This window comes from Phyllobates terribilis, unplaced genomic scaffold, assembly GCF_046119375.1.
Source record: "Phyllobates terribilis strain yellow unplaced genomic scaffold, ASM4611937v1 Scaffold_2__4_contigs__length_985480577, whole genome shotgun sequence".
Lineage (NCBI taxonomy): Eukaryota > Metazoa > Chordata > Amphibia > Anura > Dendrobatidae > Phyllobates > Phyllobates terribilis.
In genome coordinates this window covers 886,081,937-886,101,284 of record NW_027362762.1, presented here as the reverse complement: position 1 = coordinate 886,101,284, position 19,348 = coordinate 886,081,937, and the positions used below count along the sequence as shown (strand labels likewise).

The following is a 19,348-nucleotide window of genomic DNA, read 5'->3' as shown; positions in this document are numbered from 1 at the left end:
CACATTATTGCAATAAGAGGCTATTAAAACATCATATGTACTCAAAATTGTTTCAGTAAAAATAGGGTGCAAAAAATAAGCCCTCACACAGCTCCATACCCAGAAAGTTACGGGTCTCGGAAAATGGCAACACATGCAAAAAACTTTTTCTTTTTACAAATATCCAAAAAGTTTTCACCACTTAAATAAAAAAAAGAAAACTATGCATGTTTGATATCGGCACAATCATACTGACCTGGAGAATCATATTGCCAGGTCAGTTTTACTGTATAGTGAACATGGTAAATGAAAAACACAAAAAAACATTTTTGAATTGCACTTTTTTTGCAATTTTGACGCACTTGGAATTTTTTTCCCGCTTACTAGTGCATCACATGATAAAATGAATGGTGTCATTCAAAAGTAAAACTCGTCCTGCAATAAATAAGCCCTCCTACAGCTATGTCGATGGAAAAATAAGAACGTTATAACTCTTGGAATAAGGGGAGGAGAAAACGAAAAAAACTGAAGATTTGTCTGGAAAATATTTAACGGCAGCTAAGCTATTATATCAAACAGCACAAAAAAATGGAACTCATAGGAAAGAATACAGCAGACTCATACTTCAATCTATTTACGTTGAGCTCAATAGCTGAAATATTTATATTCAATGGGCGTTCCTACAAAATAATTGTCAGTCTTTACGTATGAGCATGAATACAGAAGTAGCTGTCAATCACTGTTTAGAACCGCCCATGAGGAGCTCGAATTTATATCAATAAGTTACAAATAATATTGCATAAATTCCCACAAATACATATATCAATGGAAAAATAATCTATACTTAAAGTAATAGGGTCCCCTAAATATTAAATTGTCTCGTTATTTTTTACGAAACTTAGCATATTATTTTTTTAACCACACCGTAATATTTTTAGATCACTTTCTTCTATTTTTCAGCAGTCCTTTTTCACCGCATACTTCTGCTTGCCTTAAATGTCATTGCAGCTTTGTCTGCTTTCGCAATGTTCACGCTGAATGGAAGCTTGTACAATTACTCCAGATTGCCACCTGCTATGCGGGGACTTAAGAGCAGCTCTTGATAGATGATGTTTGGCATATGAGAAGCCATTCTGTAAATCATCCCTTGACTATTCCTAATAGGGCTATTATAGATTACCGAGTCACAGCATCATCCTGCTAGGCAAATGTAGTTTATGATTCACATCTCCCAAGACTACTTTCCAGAACTTTCCTAAAGAGAATTAATGAGGTTTTTAGGGTAGACTGGATATTTATATTTGTAAGCTTCAACATTGGACCCAGTGAGTTCTATGTTTTTGTCTATATGCATTACACAATACCATAAGAAACCAAACTCACTCAACGCCCTCAACCATCTTTGGCAGAAAACATTTCTGTGTCTTTTATAATTTCACTCTAAATTGCTTCATGCTTTCCAGAATTAAAAAAAAAAATAAACATAACATCCAATTATTGAAAAAATGGCTTTTTTTAACCAAATGATATTTGAAAATTTAGACTTTTTATACATGTTCGTTTTGGATGTTTTGCATCATTAAGAATGTAGACAGGAGATTGTCAAATTTGATTTAACTGTCTATGCAAAATAAAAGGAAATTCTTTCATGTGACAACTGACGAGACATTAAATAACCATAAAACTATTACCATCAGTAGGGCAATTATAAGAATAAACTACCAGTGCTGGCTCAATGAAATTAATGGTTGAACTCGACCATTTTTTATCCGAGACAGTCGGTCCGATTATGCTAATCACACTCTGATCAGAGTTTGGTCAAAGTTTGATCAGAGTTGGATCCGATTTTCTCGGATTTCATCCTAGTGCAGTCCGATTTTTTTCCGCGGCCCCATGGACATGAATGGCCGAGTGTGATCCGATAATCGGAATCAACTTATGCATGCTTTGATTTTTTTCCTCGGACTGACGCGGTCTAAGGTAAAAAATCGAACATGTGCACAGCCCCATAGAATACCATGGAGATGAGTTCTAGCCATCAAAACGATTTGATAGTGCTTGTCCGATTTTTACAGTCGTTTGCACAAGTCCTAATACCGAAGCTCTGTCATCTTTCTAAACACCATACGGCCATAATCAGTGGGGTATAACTATAGCTAAGCATTAAGACTCATAGAAAATATACAATAATATGTTAAATACTTGTCTAGTTTTAGAAAATACCCTATTATGGAATTATGAATTAATGTAGGGGATCTCTGTTGAGAGCCTTCATCTATTAGCCAAATAGAAAGTGGCTACAAAGAGTGTGGAATATGTCATACCTCACCTCTCCTCCAGTGGCGCTGCAAAGAAATTGGACACTTTATGCCGGGTTCTCTCTCAATCACTGAAGGTTCCTTAAGTGGGGCATTTTATAATCAGCTAACCATCAAGGAACACTTCTAACCAACAAAGATTGTACAGGGTGGAAAATACCTTTTCTCTTTTCTTTCAGAGACATCTGTGACTAAACTGAACTATTATTTCAAAAAATGCTCTAAATAGGGAAGGGAATGCGTCAGAACCCACTAATCAAAGCCCTGATCCTCAGATCGGGAATCCAAAGATTAGATGCAATTTTAAAACCTTAAAGGAAACCGATACTTGAAACACTGTCTGATCTGCGGGCAAGAGCAGGAGGAGCTGCGCAGATTTATATACAGTGAAAGATGGCCACCAGACATGTCCTTGAGGGGAGATATGTATCGCTGAGGTTGGTAGTGATGTAAAACCGCGAAAACATGCTCCAGCACACATAGTGCTGACAGGGTTAATAGGGCGTATAAGGTCTGTTTTTTACGAGCAGTCATAAGAGACCGGTGGGATTGGCTGCTCACATATCCCCACCGCAGGGCATTTGTATAAAATGGAGACCGAGTGTCTCATTCAGTGTTTGTGGCTGGAAGTGTGGAGACCTCCAGCGTGTCTGTGCTAAAGGACACTGACCGTGAGCGGGCGAACCTTCACCACCGTATGGACTGTTTATTTTTCTGTTTTGTTACTTTGTGCCGGTCAAGGCTGTGTTTTGGTTTACTTTGAAAGTGCGGTTTATGAAGCCTGAATAAACCTGCCTTGGACATTTTAAAGCAACTGACTCCTGTGCCTACCTCAAAAGCAGCTGAGTGAGTACCAAACCCCTACAATAGTTATGCGGGAAAAAATTTAGTGTAACTTGCTTTTCATTCATTTATATTCCTGCTCGCACTGAGCTTAGGAGTCTAGTGGGCAATCTTAATGATTGATAGTCTTCAGTGTACTGTAAAGGTATGCACACAGAGATAGCTGTCAATCAGTTGGTAGAACCTAAGTGCCCAGAATGAGCAGAAATTACAGGGAATCTGTCAGCAGCATTTCACCCCCAAACTATTTATATGCGCAGGTCTAGCAATACCTCTTAATAAGAAATCAGCTTGTGAATTTATATACAAATGAGTCTGAAGAACTGTTTGTGGATCTGAAGCCTCTGTCACTCCAGTTGTTTTCCCCACCCAGTACTGCCTCCTCCTGCTTGGCTGACAGTCTCTGTGCTGTCACTTCAGGAAAAGGAGCCATCAGTCAAGCAAGAGGAGGCGGAGTTGGTCAGGAAATAGAGCTGGAGTGACAGAGGCTTCGGATCTATAAATAGCTCTTCAATGTTTGAATTGTTATGCCAATGAGTCTGATTTCTTAGTAATGGAGGATCGGGCTGGCCATGTAAAAGGTATTGCTGGGCTTGTCTTTGAAAGAGCTACATGCGCATACTCTATACATGGTTTGGTGAGTGAACCCCTGCTGACAGATTCCCTTTAAATAAATTAATCTGCTTAGTTGTTCCACCTCTTTACCTTGTTGACCATACATCGTACTGCATGTCTAATGTGTTAAGTTCCCTTTAACCTATTTCACCCAATCAGAAGAGAAGATTCATGGTGGCTCAGTGGTTAGCACTGTAGCCTTGCAGCGCTGGGGTCCTGGATTCAAATTCTACCAAGGACAACATCTGCAAGGAGTTTGTATGTTCTCCCCGTGTTTGCGTGGGTTTCCTCCTGGTTCTCCGGTTTCCTCCCACACTCCAAAGACATACTGATAGGGAATTTAGATAGTGAGCAACAATGGGGACAGTGATGATGATGTCTGTAAAGCGCTGTAGAATTAATGGTGCTATATAAGCAAGCATAATAAATTCAGATGACAGTTCCTTCCTCAAAAGCCAAGTTATGGGTCTGAGGTCAGTCAATCAGACTACAGACACTAATGTTCATCTAAAGAGCCATAATCTATAACCTCCCAGGGCAGCTGGAGAGTCAAAGTTGCAGACTGCTGCTGTACAGATAGAAAATGTTTTTTAATTTATATACGTACATTTTGCATATTCAGTTATATTTAGTTCCTAAAGTTGGTTATTTATTATGATTGTCAGAGGTATACTTAAACAGTAAAGTGTTCGAGAGAATGAATGATAAATGGGACCTCCCCACTCCCATAGTTGGCAACATCTGCAAAGCATTTCTAAGTCTTCTTTAATACACTTTTTTTTTATTTCACTTTCATGCCAAATAGTCTCAAGATTTAGCTTTTATTCCTAGGCTTTTTGTTGCCATTATATAGGTTTTGATTATGTGCTTAAAATATTTGTTAAGAAATATCGCAGTTATTTTATTCCTAAAATTATTTAGATATATTTCCCCTTTTTGTCAGATTTATATATAAGAGCCATTCCTTACAGTATCTGTTGAACACTGACTATGTGGGTATTGGGACAAGGCCTGAGGGCCCATGCCCACAGGGGGTCCACGTATCCTATGTCAGTTACTACAACTACTAATGGTGCTGTTCATGCAAGTGATATATGCGCCCCAATAAATCAATAGTATCATGGCTAGAATGGCTATACAGGAACCCTTAACTTATTAAAGCTCCACATCAGTGTTTTTTTATGGAAGTGCTGGAGTGATGCTGCTAAGCTCCCTGCCCCTAGTCTTATACTTACCAGCTGCCATCTTCATCTTTTATTCGTGCCGCTCTGGTCATCCTCCAGCAGTTTGTGACATACCGGATCACTCCAGTGTTTGCTGGGCAATCTGGACATGACTAGTCAGTGTAAGACTATGAGAGCCAGAACGAGGGCAGAAGAAGGCTCTCCAAGACTTACATTTAGAGCTTGTGACCATTACCTCTGACTTCTGGTCAGTCAGAAGTTGTGGTCACAAGATGGCCAAAGCGGGACCAGAGCGACGTCGGGAAGAGCAGAAGACGGCAGCCCGCAAGTATGAGACTAGGGTCAGAGATCTTAGATTAATAGCACCACTCCAACCCTAAAATAAAAAAAATGCTGGAATGGAGCTTTAAGGCTGAGGGTACATTCAATGAATAGTAGACAGTCAATTACAAAAGTAGAAACTTAACTTATTGGTCCTTGCCCTTCTACTTTTCTCTGCTCTTCTACTTTTCTACTTTTTACTTATGGCTAATTTTTCCTTATGCTGCCCTTGCATCTTTGCTCTATTCTCTATCACTGGCCATTACCAGGACAGGCTACATGGGATGTATTAAACATTATTTTTCCTTTTACCATATTATTTTTCATCTATTAAAATCAATGGGATGTTTTTCTAATGAACCTGGCAGAACAAATTGAAGGAGCAGACAATTCACGGTTTTGGGCTGCGCTAACCAAAATGAAAAATGAAGATCCTTGATCCAAAACTATAAAGAAGTGATTGTTACTCCACAATGTGTTTCCACGCCGGATTGGCATCTTCTTTCTCAAGTGGAAAAACGAACTACAGTTGGTTTTACACTTGGGAAAGATACCGATCCAGTGTGGAAACACATTGTGGAATAAAAACTGTTCCTATATATTATTGAATCAAGGATCTTCATTTTGATTAGGCAAACCCAAAACCTGCTCCTTCAATGTTAAGAAGTTGGCTAATTGTACCCAGATATAATTTTGGATTTCCTTGGAGCCTAAGAGTCCTCAACGATAACTCAAGAACTATAAATCTTCCTTTTAGTGATCTCTTCCAGTGACTCATGTAGCTTCTATCTGGCACTATCTTGACTACTACATTTGTTCATTTTTACCACACATTGTTTATATCTACCACACACCAATGATATATCATATTATGATAGACAAAAAGGGTGGAGACTTTTTTTTTCTTTTTCCTCTGAGAAGATATGTAATTTCCATGATGTCTTTTTAATGACTGCCGTCTGTGGCCTAGTGGGTACTGATTTATGAAAAGCTGTAAAAGATCAGGTGGAAAACGGCGGGACTTCTTTACAGCTGCCTGGATGTAAACCCATCTAATTTGTTTAGTTAAGTGTGAGCTCATGGCGAACATCACCCGGTCCATAAATTTCAAGTTTAGACCCCTAACTGGGAGCTTGGTCCGAAAAATGCCGATGACTGCAGATGATCTTGAAGACCAACATTCCCTTGATGCATATGTGGAAACATCACAGACTCTTCATTGCTATAACCGCATTCCTTCTTATTGATAAACTGTCCAGATGTCCTCTCCAAGGAGGGAAGTAACCAATTTCTACATTGAGTTCTCCGAGGAACATTGGAAAGAGTAAAATAATACTTCACATCACTGGTTATTCAGAGGTTACATACATTTAAATTAAGTTCCTTTTTCGATTTCATTTCTACTTTGATCCAAGTCATGAACGTAAAGACTAACTTTGACTACTTAAATCCCTAATCTGAGGAATCTGTTTTTCTTCAATTCAGAAAGACAAATTTCTTTATTCTAAGGACTCGTGCGTCAGATAAAAGAATCAAAAAGCAGTAACTCTGCATAGCGAAATAAAAAAATAGGAAAAAACGGTAGAACCTTACATACCTTCCTACTGCAACACTTCATAAATACTTCAAAAATGTCCTGGGAATCACAGACGTATTGCCAGCAAAATATATGAGTCCAAAGGTGATACACTTATTTTAGCTAACAGCAGTAGCTATTTGGTGTTATATTACCAGCACATAAAACCTGTTCAAACTTTGCCAGAGGGAAAATATCTTTTTTTTTTATCGACAAAGTTAGCCCATTCCTTCTCTGCAGAATTCAGAAAACAGAAAATATAGATACAGCTTCACCAACGTGAAAAGTGATTATAAGATCCATTAAGATCCAGTTAAAACTCTATTAAAAAGTTAATTACGTTGATTCAGATTTGAACACCTAAAACAATTGTGAGCAAGAATGTAATGAATGTTAAATAGATTAACTTTGAACCTCATAAAATTCAAGACCTAAATGTTTAGTTGTGACTACGTTAGACTGAAGTTGACCTTGGTATCCCACCCCCTGTGTTATCCTTCCAAGGGTCCAGGTAACTGGAGATACGGGAAGATGTTTTGTGTGTTCTTATCACACTGGATCTCAATGATACAAAATGTGGTCACTGATTATATTTTTCCTATCGTAATTATGTTTTTGTTTTTTTTTAGTAACTTTTACAGCAATGGTGGGATAATATAACAAATGGAGATAGACAAGACAAGTAAATGAAGGATGTAGCACAATAAAGGTTACAAACATAACAAATAGTCTCTGCTGACAAGGTTATAACAAAAAAAGAGCAGAAAAAAATCTACACTTACATATACATATTACAGGCTGAAACCTTATGATCACAACTTAGTACACCTGAGTTTTATTGAAATTATTAGATGACGTTTTTATTATTTTATATTCATCAGCACTAAAAATTGCAACACCAAAAATAAAAAGTCATGGAAATATGGAAATCAGAGGATGTATAGACATGTTAATGATATGCAAATAATGAAAAAATGGAAACAAAATTTTCAAAACTTTTCAATTTATTCAGTATTGAGTATGTTCACCACACGGAGAAATAGATGCACTTAAACGCAAAGGTTATCTATGAGGTTATTAATGGTTGTCTGAAGAATTTTCTGCCACGCTGAATGCACTTGGGCACAGAAATCATCATTATCGGGTTGGCAATTGCTGTCCAATGATGTTCCAGATGTGCCCTATGAGAGACAAGTCTGGAGATGCTGCAGGCTTCTTCACAGGTCGCAGGAGCACGAGCAACATGTGGCCTGATGTCATGTTGAAAAACAGCTCCTGAGACTTTTGTAGAATTGGTCATACCTAATACTGGTTCCATGACTAAATTATTGTTACACTACGCTGTTACTGTACCTGGAATGAAGACTAGAGGGGTCTGACTACCGTACATTGTGCCATCCCACGCCATAATCCTGAGAGTAAGACCAGTGTGACGTTCCCTTGTAAAGACCTCTTCATGGTATTGCTCACATTTTCATGAGACCAATCTTTTGCTATCATTGCATCCAAAACAAAAGAGGGACTCATTGCTGAAGAGAATAGACCTCCATTCCAGCATCTAGTCTCTTTCTAGAGACCAAGGTGGCAATGGCGTGAAGATGCTTACACGAAGGAATATCACACCAGACCTACTCCTGGGGTTATAGTGTAGGGTGGCATAATGTAACTTAACTGGATCCCTCAAATCTTTATTCCAGGTACACTAACAGCTTGATATTCAGTGTCATATTGGTTTGGTCTTGGAACAAGTGCTACGGCCATTTGTCCAAGGTGTTCCATATGCTGTTTTTCAACAAGACAATGCCAGGCCACGTTTTGTAAATGTTACTGAGCAATGGCAAAGGGAGTTGTCAGCAGCAGATCTTGATGATTCCCATGCTCAAGTGCATTCAGAGTAACAGAACATTCCTCAGACAACTATTAATAGCGTCTGTGCCAAGTGCGTGTATATCTGTCTGTGGCGCTCATTCTCATTACTGAATAAATTGAGATGTTTGTAAAATTTTGTTTCCAATTTTTCATTACTTGCATATTATCAACATGTCTATAGATCCTGCAATTTTCATAATTCCACGACTTTTCCTCCATGATGTTGCAATTTCAATGTTGATGAGTGTAGTTTAATGAGTATTACAAAATCCTTCCAAATCTTAGATAGCACTCCCTTGTCCTCTAGGTTACACCCTGCAGCAATTTCTAAGTGTAGTAGTAGATTATATCATGATTGGTAGCAAATAAAAGGTTTTCCTCACCATTTATGGTTTTGCATACAGGCACAACTCTAGGATAACGTGTATTCCATACAAAATCCTTGTTAGCGATCTGCTGCCACTTTGTTAAACCATGGAGGGTCCTTCAAGAGGTTTCAACTTAACAAAAATATTTGTAGAAAAATCTTCTAAGATTTGTATTTGTAGAAAAAAATACAAGAAATCGGCGCTTCCACTCTGTGTTTCTAGGATTCTTCAATGCGGTTTATTAAAATGCAAAGATAAAAACGCAACACGTTTCAGCTGGGTCAGCCTTCATCATCTTTACACTCATACACGGGTAAAGGGCGTAAGGAAGACTTACTATAGAGAGAAGCCTCACGTACACCCAACTGATCCCTGTACAGACTAGTCAATCCCTAGCTGCAAAACTAAAAACTCCACCTCGGAGCTGACTCCCTAAAAGGCCATTGAGGGGTTTCTCATGCCTCCTGAGGAACCAGAGGCTGCAACACACTGCCAACAAGGGGAGAGGAAGGTGTGCAGATGGACATGAAGACCCAGGGTGAAAAACTTAAAGCACGTTCATAAAATGAAAAGAGGGAATAGCAAGGAGAACCAGAAAATAATTGAAATGAAAATAATCTCCCAGAAACCTACAAGTGGTAAAAGGAAAAGGTGCTGGGAAGGTAGACAAACACACACAGCAAGAATATAAGCGGTGTAAGGCTGTGTGCCTGCTATGCGTTTTTTAAGCATTTCTGCAACGGCAATTCCGCTGCAGAAACGCTTAAAAAACACTTGGTAGAAGGCCTGCCATGTTCCCCAATGATAATCCGCATGTGCTGTGTACATGCTGCGGAAATTTCGGCTGCGGATTATCATTGCGGAAAAATCCGCAGCACAACCAGTTGTTTTGCGTTTTTGCCGCCATTGACTTGCATTGTATCGCTTAATATCCGCATGACTACACGTGCACATGTGGATATTAAGCGATTCAATGTGCGGATGGTACCCGGGTCTGGAGAAGAGGAGACTCTCATCCAGACCCAGGTACCATGGTACCTGTAAAAAAAAAAAAAGAATTAAAATAAAAAAGCATATATACTCACCTTCTGATGGCCCCCGGTCTCCATAGCGATGCGTCCTGGCTGCCCGGCAGCTCGCGATGGTCTAAAAGGACCTGCCATGACGTCATTTAGTCATGTGATGGGTCATGCGACTGCTGACGTCGGCGGTCGCGTGACCTGTCACATGACTAAATGACATCATGGAAGGTCCTTTTACACAACCGCGAGACACCAGGAAGACCAGAAGCATTGGATAAGGAGACCGGGGGCCATCAGAAGGTGAGTATAATGTTTTTTTTTTTCATTTTTTACCATTTATATTCTTTTTTTTAACTAACTTGGTCACACTATATAAAATCCATGCCGATTGCATGGATTTATATAGTGTGACCAAGTTGGCAAGCACTTTGCAAGTGATGGTAAAATCTCTTGATAAGCGCTTGACAACCCGCATGCGGGTTGACATGTGAAGAACGCTTCACTTCCGCTTGTCCCTGGCAGGAAAAACGCATGTACAATCCGCATGTACAATCCGCATGTACAATTCGCATGTACAATCCGCATGTACAATCCGCATGTACAATCCGCATGTACAATCCACATGTACAATCCGTATGCGTTTTTTCTGCCAGGGAGATGTAGAAACGCTCAGGAAAAAATCCGGAGCATTTCTGCATCGTGGGCACATAGCCTAAGTCTAGCAGGGTAAAGCTAAAGGGCTGGAACTACTAAGTACAAATCCACTTTGAAGTAACAGGTCACCAGATCATATCCCTAAATTGAGCCATGACAATGAGGTAGTCCAATTAGGGTCTTTTGGTACCATAAGTATTCACAGTATTCACAGTGGTCAGTGACTTAGGTATGTTCTGAGACTAGTCATCATGATCTGGTTTTCCCATTTATCGAAATAAAAAACAGCAAAAAAAAGACAAGAATGCCAAGAGAAGATGAGGATCTGCCCCATTGGTTCATCATTATACTCAAAGAACAATATGGAGCACTGAATTTTGCCAAAGTACAGAAAATCCTTTAAAGTATGTTTTATATAATTTTACTCTTTAATTTTCTTACAGGCCATCAAATCTACTTCTAGATCAAAACTGTGTTGATTATCCTACCTACCGAGCCCCGGGAGACTGGCTAGACAGTATGCAGACTGGACAATGCAAGGACATACTGTCAGGAGTTAGCTACAGCTCCTGCGAAACTATTGCAAAAATATCTTTAGAGTAAGTTATTATAGATCCTTTCCTTTTTTCTTGCATTTTGCTGTTTTCGCTGTAAATGTTTTTGTTACATTGTTAATAGAGATCATAAACATTTTGTAAATCTCAAACCTGAATTGTAATATATTGTAAAATGTAAAGAAACAACAGTATTTCTGGAGTATCTTGGCTCATATTTGTTATCTTCAGAGTATGATATGATGATATTTGTGGAAATTATTTTTAAAAGCATAGGAAATATGCATGAGGCATTTACTGGTAAATTACAATCCTAAAAGGAATTTTAAACCAAAAAATGATTTTTCAAATCAAGCACAGTCAATCAGTGCACCCTTAACTTGGCCAAAGAGTTTATTGAACCCACTCATCTATCTATATCTATCTTTGCTCCGTCTTCATTGATTGGATTAGCCCTGTGCTTCATCCCCTTTAAACGGCTGATCTATGTGGGTGTCAATAGGTGAGCCTCCATTGCTTGGATATTGATGGTCTATCCTAAAGATACATATTCTGAACCTGAAAAGACCCTTGAATCTTGTTTAGAGTGTCAGAGGTTGTTAACTCAAAAAAACTACCTCGGTCAGACACTGCCACTCCATTTGGCAGATCCAAGAGGAAACTTTTGCATTCACCCTTTAATCTCTGTACAGGGATCTGGACTTATAACGGGGGACCTTGAGTTGCTACCACAGAGTGGCTGCTAGTCAGAGAAGTGAGGCTGAGGCAAATGAAATCTAGCTAGCCGGATCAGTATCTGGTGTAACAGGACTGATACAGAAATCAAAAGCCAAAGTCAGAGAAATAGCCGATGTCAGATGCCTGATATCAGTCAGAATGAAGTCAAACAGACCTAATTCAAGATAAGGGGGATAACAGAATAAGACTAAGGTTGGGGTCACACAAGTGATGATTCTCTGATGTGAGAGAATCTGCTCGATTATGCTAATGACACTCAGCTCAAACTCTGTCAAAGTTTGAGCAGAGTGTCAGTTTACTATGATACGATTCTGTTCTGAGAGAATCAGAGCATAGGTGTGGAGAAGACGGAGAACTTAATTTCTCCATCTTCTCTATTGTCTGTGTCCTCAAAAATCAGACTGCACTCGGATGACATCCGAGTGCAATCCAAATGTTTTACATGCACCATTAGGCTTGAATGGGTGTGTGCGATCCGATATATGGAGCCACTCACAACATGCTGTGATTTTTTTCTACAGACTAAATTGGTGTGAGAAAAAATATCAGATCTGCACTGCCTAATAGTATAACATGGGTCCAAGTGCTATGTGATAAAACATCAGATAGCACTCATCTGAGTTCTACGCTCATGTGAGCGAGCCCTAAGGGTCTGTTTACATGGACCAACCAGTGGCACAATATGACTACCGATCGGCGGTCATTTACGTGCCTGTACACAGGCAGACCAAAGTAAATGTGGTGTGCACTGAACAATCTATAATAGATCGCTCAGTCTAGTTTACACAGAACAATGCATTACCAAAAGCAATGATTTTTGCACTGCACAAAAAATAATTTCAACTGATGAACGAGCATTTAGCTTGTTATAAACAGATTTTGGTTCTAAGAAAACTTAAAAGCAAAGCCTCAGAAAGGAATTAATATTCCCCATAAAATTCAAAAATTTACACAGCAAAATTTTCAGGATACAAAACTCCCTTAATTAATATGGAGACAACACAGGTGCAAAATACTGATGAGACAACCACTCACAACCTATAGTGGCTTGCAAAAGTATTCGCCCCCATGGCATTTTTTGTGTATTGCTACATCACCACCTGAAATTTCACTGTTTTTTTTCGTTTGCATCAGTTCATGTAAGGAACATGCCTATAACTGTGAACATTTGGTTTTATTTTTATTGTGAAGCTAACAACAAATAGGACAAAATAACTGAAAACTTCAGTGTGCATTAACTATACACCCCCCTAAAGTCAGTACTTTGTAGAGCCTCCTTTTCAGGAAATTACAGCTGCAAGTCACTTTGGACAAGTCTCTATGAGCTTTCCACATCTGGTCACTGGGATTTTTGCCCATTCCTCAAGGCAAAACTTCTCTAGCTCCTTTAAGTTAGATGGTTTCCTCTGGTGAACAGCAGTCTTCAAGTCTGACCACAGATTCTCCATTGGATTAAGGTCTAGGCTTTGACTAGGCCACTCCAAAACATTTACATGCTTCCCCTTAAACCACTAAAGTATTGCTTTAGCAGTATGCTTTGGGTCATTGTCTTCTATCCCAGTCTCAAATCACTGAGAGACTGAAACAGGTTTTGCTCAAGGATATCCCTGTAATTCACACTATTCATCTTCCCCTTGAGTATGCTGCCGAAAACCATCCCCACAGCATGATGCTACCACCACCATGTTTCAATGTGGGGATGGTGTTCTTGGGGTGATGAGCTGTGTTGGTTTGGCACCAGACAGCTTGGTGGCCAAAAAGTTAAATTTTGGTCTCATCTGACCACAGCACATTCCTCCATACATTTGGAGAGTATCCTACATGTCTTTTGACAAACACAAAACGAGACTTACAATCTTTGTGTGTAAGTAAAGACTTTTTTATGCCCACTCTTCCGTAAAGGCCACAGGTCGTATGGACAAATACTCCAATCTCTGCTTGGGAACTCTGCAGCTCCTTCAGAGTTATCTTTGGTCTATGTGCTGCCTCTCTGATTAATGCCCTCCTTGCCCGGGCTAAAAGTTTTGGTGGGGCGGCCCTCTTTTGGCAGGTTTCTTGTGGTACCATGTTTTATCCATTTGATGATAATGTATTTGATGGTGCCCCGGGGGATCATCAGAGATTAAAATATTTTTTTATAACCCAATGCTGACTTGTACTTCTCAACAACTTTGTCCCTGACTTGTTTGGAGATCTCCTTGGTCTTCATGGTGTTGTTTGGTTAGCTTGCTTGCTTAATGGTGTTGCAGCCTCTGTGGCCTTTCAGTAAGGGTGGCTATATACTGACAGACATGTGACACTTAGATTGCACACAGATGGACGTCCTGTCACTAAGCATGTGACTTATGAAGGTAATTGCTTGTACCAGAAATTTTCAGGGGCTTCATCGAAAAAGGGGTGAATACATATTTACATGCCAATTTTTAGATATTTGATCCCATAAATGTAATTTATGCCTATATTTTTCTCACTTCACCAACTTAGACTATTTAGTGCTGATGCATCACACACAAATCGGATTAAAAAATATTTAAACATAGGTTGTAATGTAGCAAAAGAAGTAAAAAGCTAATGGGTTGAATACTTTCGCAAGCCACTATACATCTTTATTAAGTGGGTTTGCTGCATCCTAATAATGCATTAATTTCTGTGACCTGAGCAAGTAAATACTGTTGCCCTTTTTTGTTGTGTTAATTCTTGAATTTTTGGGGGAATTCTAATTCTTTTCTGTGGCTTTGCTTTTAATTTTAGTGTAGGGACTCGCAAGTATGACGCGGGTTGTGAGCTTGTATATTTTTGACCAAAATATCGACCAATACTTCATATATTTTATATATATATATATATATATAATTTTTTTTTTCACATTATTTTTATTCAGGGTGCAGCCAAGCCCATCAGTGTTGGCTTTGTAAACTAGGGTGTCAGTCCTTGTGGGGTGCACTTATATAGTGCTGGGCAGCCCGCCTAATCTAATAGTATGGGCGTAACTAACAGGCTGTAAGCCAGACACTATGTACTATCTGTGTGTGAACAGCACCCTATACAAGCCTTTTTTGTGTGCACTTTTAATACTAAGCAATCACCCCTTCCATGAATTGGTAGGTTGTGAGTGGTTGTCTCATCAGTATTGTGCACCTGTGTTGCCTCCATCTTTATTATGTGTGCTTACTGCATCCTAATAGTACATTACTTTCTGTGACCATAGCAGGTAAATACTGTTGCCCTTTTTTGCTGTGTTAATTGGTTCTACTGTATATAACATCTGTTTTTATTGATTGTGTCTATACTAGAGATGAGCGGATCAGGCAAAATTTGAATTCGCCTGTTCTCGAGGATTTTCTTGGAAAATTCAATTTGCAGACATGTTATTCTGCGCAAATGTAATGACCATTATTATGCGGTGGGGTTTTTGTAGACCCCAGAGGATAATAAACATAAGATGTAAAAAATAAGAAAAATCTGTGTACTCACCTTACCGCTCAGCTCTCCGGCCTCTCCCCATCGCCACCTGTCCGCATCTTCTTGACGCCGCCACTCGCACCGAAATCCCTGAATCTTCAAGCACGAGAAAGGTCAGTGTGTCTTGACGTCAGAACATGTTCCTTGACGCCACATGCACAGAACCGTCCCTGGCCTCATCAGAGGGGATCTCAGCATGAACTGCGATGATCAAAAGATGTAGTGAGAAGCCGACAGGTGACAGTGAGCAGAGGGGCCATAGAGATGAGTGGTAAGGTGAGTATAAGGATATTTATTCTTTATTCTTTAACCTTTCGATGGCCCTTTTCGGTTCAAAAAATAGCGTCCAGAGATGCGAAAATAAAGTACAAACAAATCAGTATTTTGATGACTGCGGATTTTTCTAAAATTCAAGTAGAATTCGATTCTTTAGACTGTACTTTTATTTTTTGCGACTGTTCTATACTAGTAAACTGGACACAGCTATAGATTCCTTTTATAATTCCACCTCTTATAATAAACCTTTTTCACAGTCCATTCTTCTTGACATATTATCTATCCTGTTCACTTAATTAGTTTTCCATTCTTACAGTCCTATGGATGAGTCTAGCCTGATTAACGTGATGACTAATCATGGTTATATGAAGGCGTTATCAATATGTAATGAACAGACTCTATGTCCAGGATTAGGCGGAGGATTTGGAGAAGGCCTTAGGGGAAAAATGGATTTTAAGCAGTTTGAGCGCTGACAGAGTGAGCGATAGAAGAAGAATGAAGGAAAAGGCTTATTTTAGTGTCAGATGCAATGATTAATAAATACAGAGGATCAACTGGAGAGTTTAAGCCATGCAAAATGAAAATAACGCTGTGCCGCTAAGCCAGTCTTCAGGTAATTTCTATGTACACCACATGGCCAAAAATCTGTGGACATGCCTTATAATTAATGGATTAAGGCAATTTAGTCACAACCTGAGCTCTGAGACTCAGCAACTTCATCTTGGTGTATAAACCCATCTTTACAACTGTGTGTTTATCAAGCTTTGGCCGTGTTAACAGGCGTTTTTGTAATCATAGTTCTATTTTTGTGAAGTGGAAGACCAACCACAGCTTATGGGTAGAGTGTGGCATGTGAAAATGTTGCCAGGTTGAACCACTAGCTCTTGACCACCTCAGACAACAGTGTAGATGGGGGAATTTACTGATGGTCAGGGGTGACCCACAGGCGTGCCTGTATGAGGCTCACCTTGTGACATGGACCTACTAAGCTCAAGGTCCAGATGGGTATACGGACCCCCGGGGGCAGCTGGCAGAATTGCACATGGGGAGCCAGGACGTTGCACACTAAGGAATCTTAGGAGCAGCAGGACAGATGAAGTGAAGGTCGACAGGGGTAGAAGCAGATAAACCACAGTGAGGGCAGAAGGTGGAGTATGCCAATCTAGAGTCTTTAATCTCAATCCTAAAGTTCAGATGTGTGTCCTAATGAGCCTTAAAAGGCCTAGGGAGCTGATGTCTCTGAGCCACACCGGGCAACCTGCAAAACCTGACGTGGAGAACAGCAGAGGGCAGTCAACCGAGGTGAAGGGAGCAGAGCTTGGGAAACCTGGGACAGGGAGGAACTGACAGCTTTGTTTGTATGATCCACTTTAGATCCTCATGCTACATAGCAATGGAAATACTGGATCTTTTCAGTGAAGAAAACACTTAAATCCATTATTTACAATGATGGCATATCCACAAACATACCATAAATTATTGAAAAATTCAGATTCACCAATAGGACTTATATTTGTTTTGAGAACAGGGAGCTGATGCACCCTGCTGGCAACGGAGAGGTATTCTGAACACATCTCTGTTGACGGAAGTGTGCAACAGGCCCCTGTTCCTAAGATAGATGCCAGCCCTATTGGGAAGACCCTCACCCTTGCTGATATGCCATAATAGTACAAAATGGGAATACGCCTTTAAAGGAGTTGATCTATGAAACACATGTATCACCTATCCCGAAGGTGAGTAAAAAGTGTGTGATCATTTGGGCTCCTAGCTCTGGGATTTGCCACCAATCATTGGAATATGGGTCACAGATCCCCATGGTCTCCAGGTCACCCCACACTGTTCCATTCAATCAGATATAGCAGAGTACTGTTATCTCCATCAGTCTGATAGGCATTGGACGGAGCAGAAATTTGCAGGCCTAACAACGGCTCTATTCAAAAAAGGGTCGCAGGACCTACTATCTAGTGGTCAGTGGGCTTCTCTCTGGTGTATTGAGGATCCTGCTATTCTATAAAGCTGCAATCCAGTGGCTCAATGAATGCAGCCATATATTGAAATCTATTGGAAAGCCTTTCCGGAGGAATGGGGCAGTTATCAAAGACAAAAGAGGATGCATATGATCATTACATCGCTATAAATTGAAAAATTCAGGGTGTTCAAACATTTGGTTGCAACAGGATCACGAGTTCATGCAACCACCTCTTCTAAAATTGATGGAGGAGTTTGATGGTGGATTTAGACTTTATTGAACTGCTCAAGTAGTAATTTTCTAAAATACTTTAACAATAACTCCCAGAAACTGCAGAAGAGATGTAAATCTGCTTCATGATTATTTTTGGTTTTCCAATTTATATACAGTATTTAGGCTGTTTTAACAATAAACTGTAAATAGGACATGGACTATAAAATGTAATAAATCTGGTAAGCCATGGGGATTTTCTTTTTCTCCTGAAGTCCTGCTGTAGATTCTGATTACTCCTGTAGACAGTGAAAGCAATTCCTATACTAATGTTGCACAGTATTAGGAATTTGCCATCTAGGCAGTTCTCTAATGTGATAATATAGGATTCACATTCATTCGGAGACTGGGCTGACAGTAATTTGGGTTAATTTTGCTGATTTCAGAATTTCGGTCTCTTTGAACCACAATACGTTACCTAAGCAGCTGTTAATAGGTCATGTACCCTTATATGAACCGTGCATATATAGGCAAATTTAGTTCAGGGAAGTAATACTACACACACATTTTTGTAGAATGACATAAGGAAAAATCCACGGGGCTGTCATTTCCACTATTTAAAAAAAAAGAGAAAACTGGACTGGAAAGGGTTAGTCGGCAGAGTTAATGAAAACATGACGTTTTTGTGGACTGCTAACAAGAATAATTATCTGATGAGTTTTTAAGTAAATTACTATGTAAAACTCTTCCTGTCTAAATCAGTATCTCATTAAAGTGTAATCTCGCTAAACATGCATGGCATTGATGAGAGATTACGAAGGTTTTCCTGAGACGGCTTTTTATTTGGTATTACCTAAGTAGAATGATTGAATTGTTTTCTAAACTTGCTCGACTTCGAGTACACAGCATGAGGCCTCATGTATACAGATTTATTACGCCTCGGTACAAGGTCCGTAATACACCCATGATAGAAGACCAAAGGCGTGTATAGTTTTTTTTCTCTTTAGTATCTATCTATCTTAAAAAAAGGTGTTCACGACCTCCTTTAAATTTCGGCATACCCAATTAGAAATGTGTAACTATTCACTTGGAAAGTTAGTGAAAATCCAGAGCTTGATTTCCAGTGTGAATAAAAACAAAAACTTTTTATTGAAACGTCCAAATTAAAATTGTATCGAAACATTAAAAGACAGGACATCCTAGCAAACACCTACGCGTTTTGAACAGGCATTTTTGTGTGTTTTTTTATTTATGATTCAAAATGTTTCTACGAATTTAAGTTGGATGTTTCAATAAAAGTTTTTGCTTTTATTCTCACTGGAATATCAAGGGCTGGATTTTCACTAACTTTCCAAGTCACATCCATTCCTTCCCAACTGTGATTTTTCAT

General features: G+C 39.3%; 1 protein-coding gene across 2 annotated transcripts in view; it reads left to right on the top strand.

Moving 5' to 3' along the window:
- The window catches only part of EPHA3 (EPH receptor A3), a 532,047-nt gene that overhangs the window by 504,022 nt on the left and 8,677 nt on the right, over positions 1–19,348 (top strand). For both annotated transcript variants that reach the window (XM_073668198.1, XM_073668189.1), the window contains exon 16: positions 11,193–11,348. In XM_073668198.1, coding sequence (XP_073524299.1) covers positions 11,193–11,348 — 156 coding nt within the window. The remainder of the gene's footprint in view (positions 1–11,192; positions 11,349–19,348) is intronic.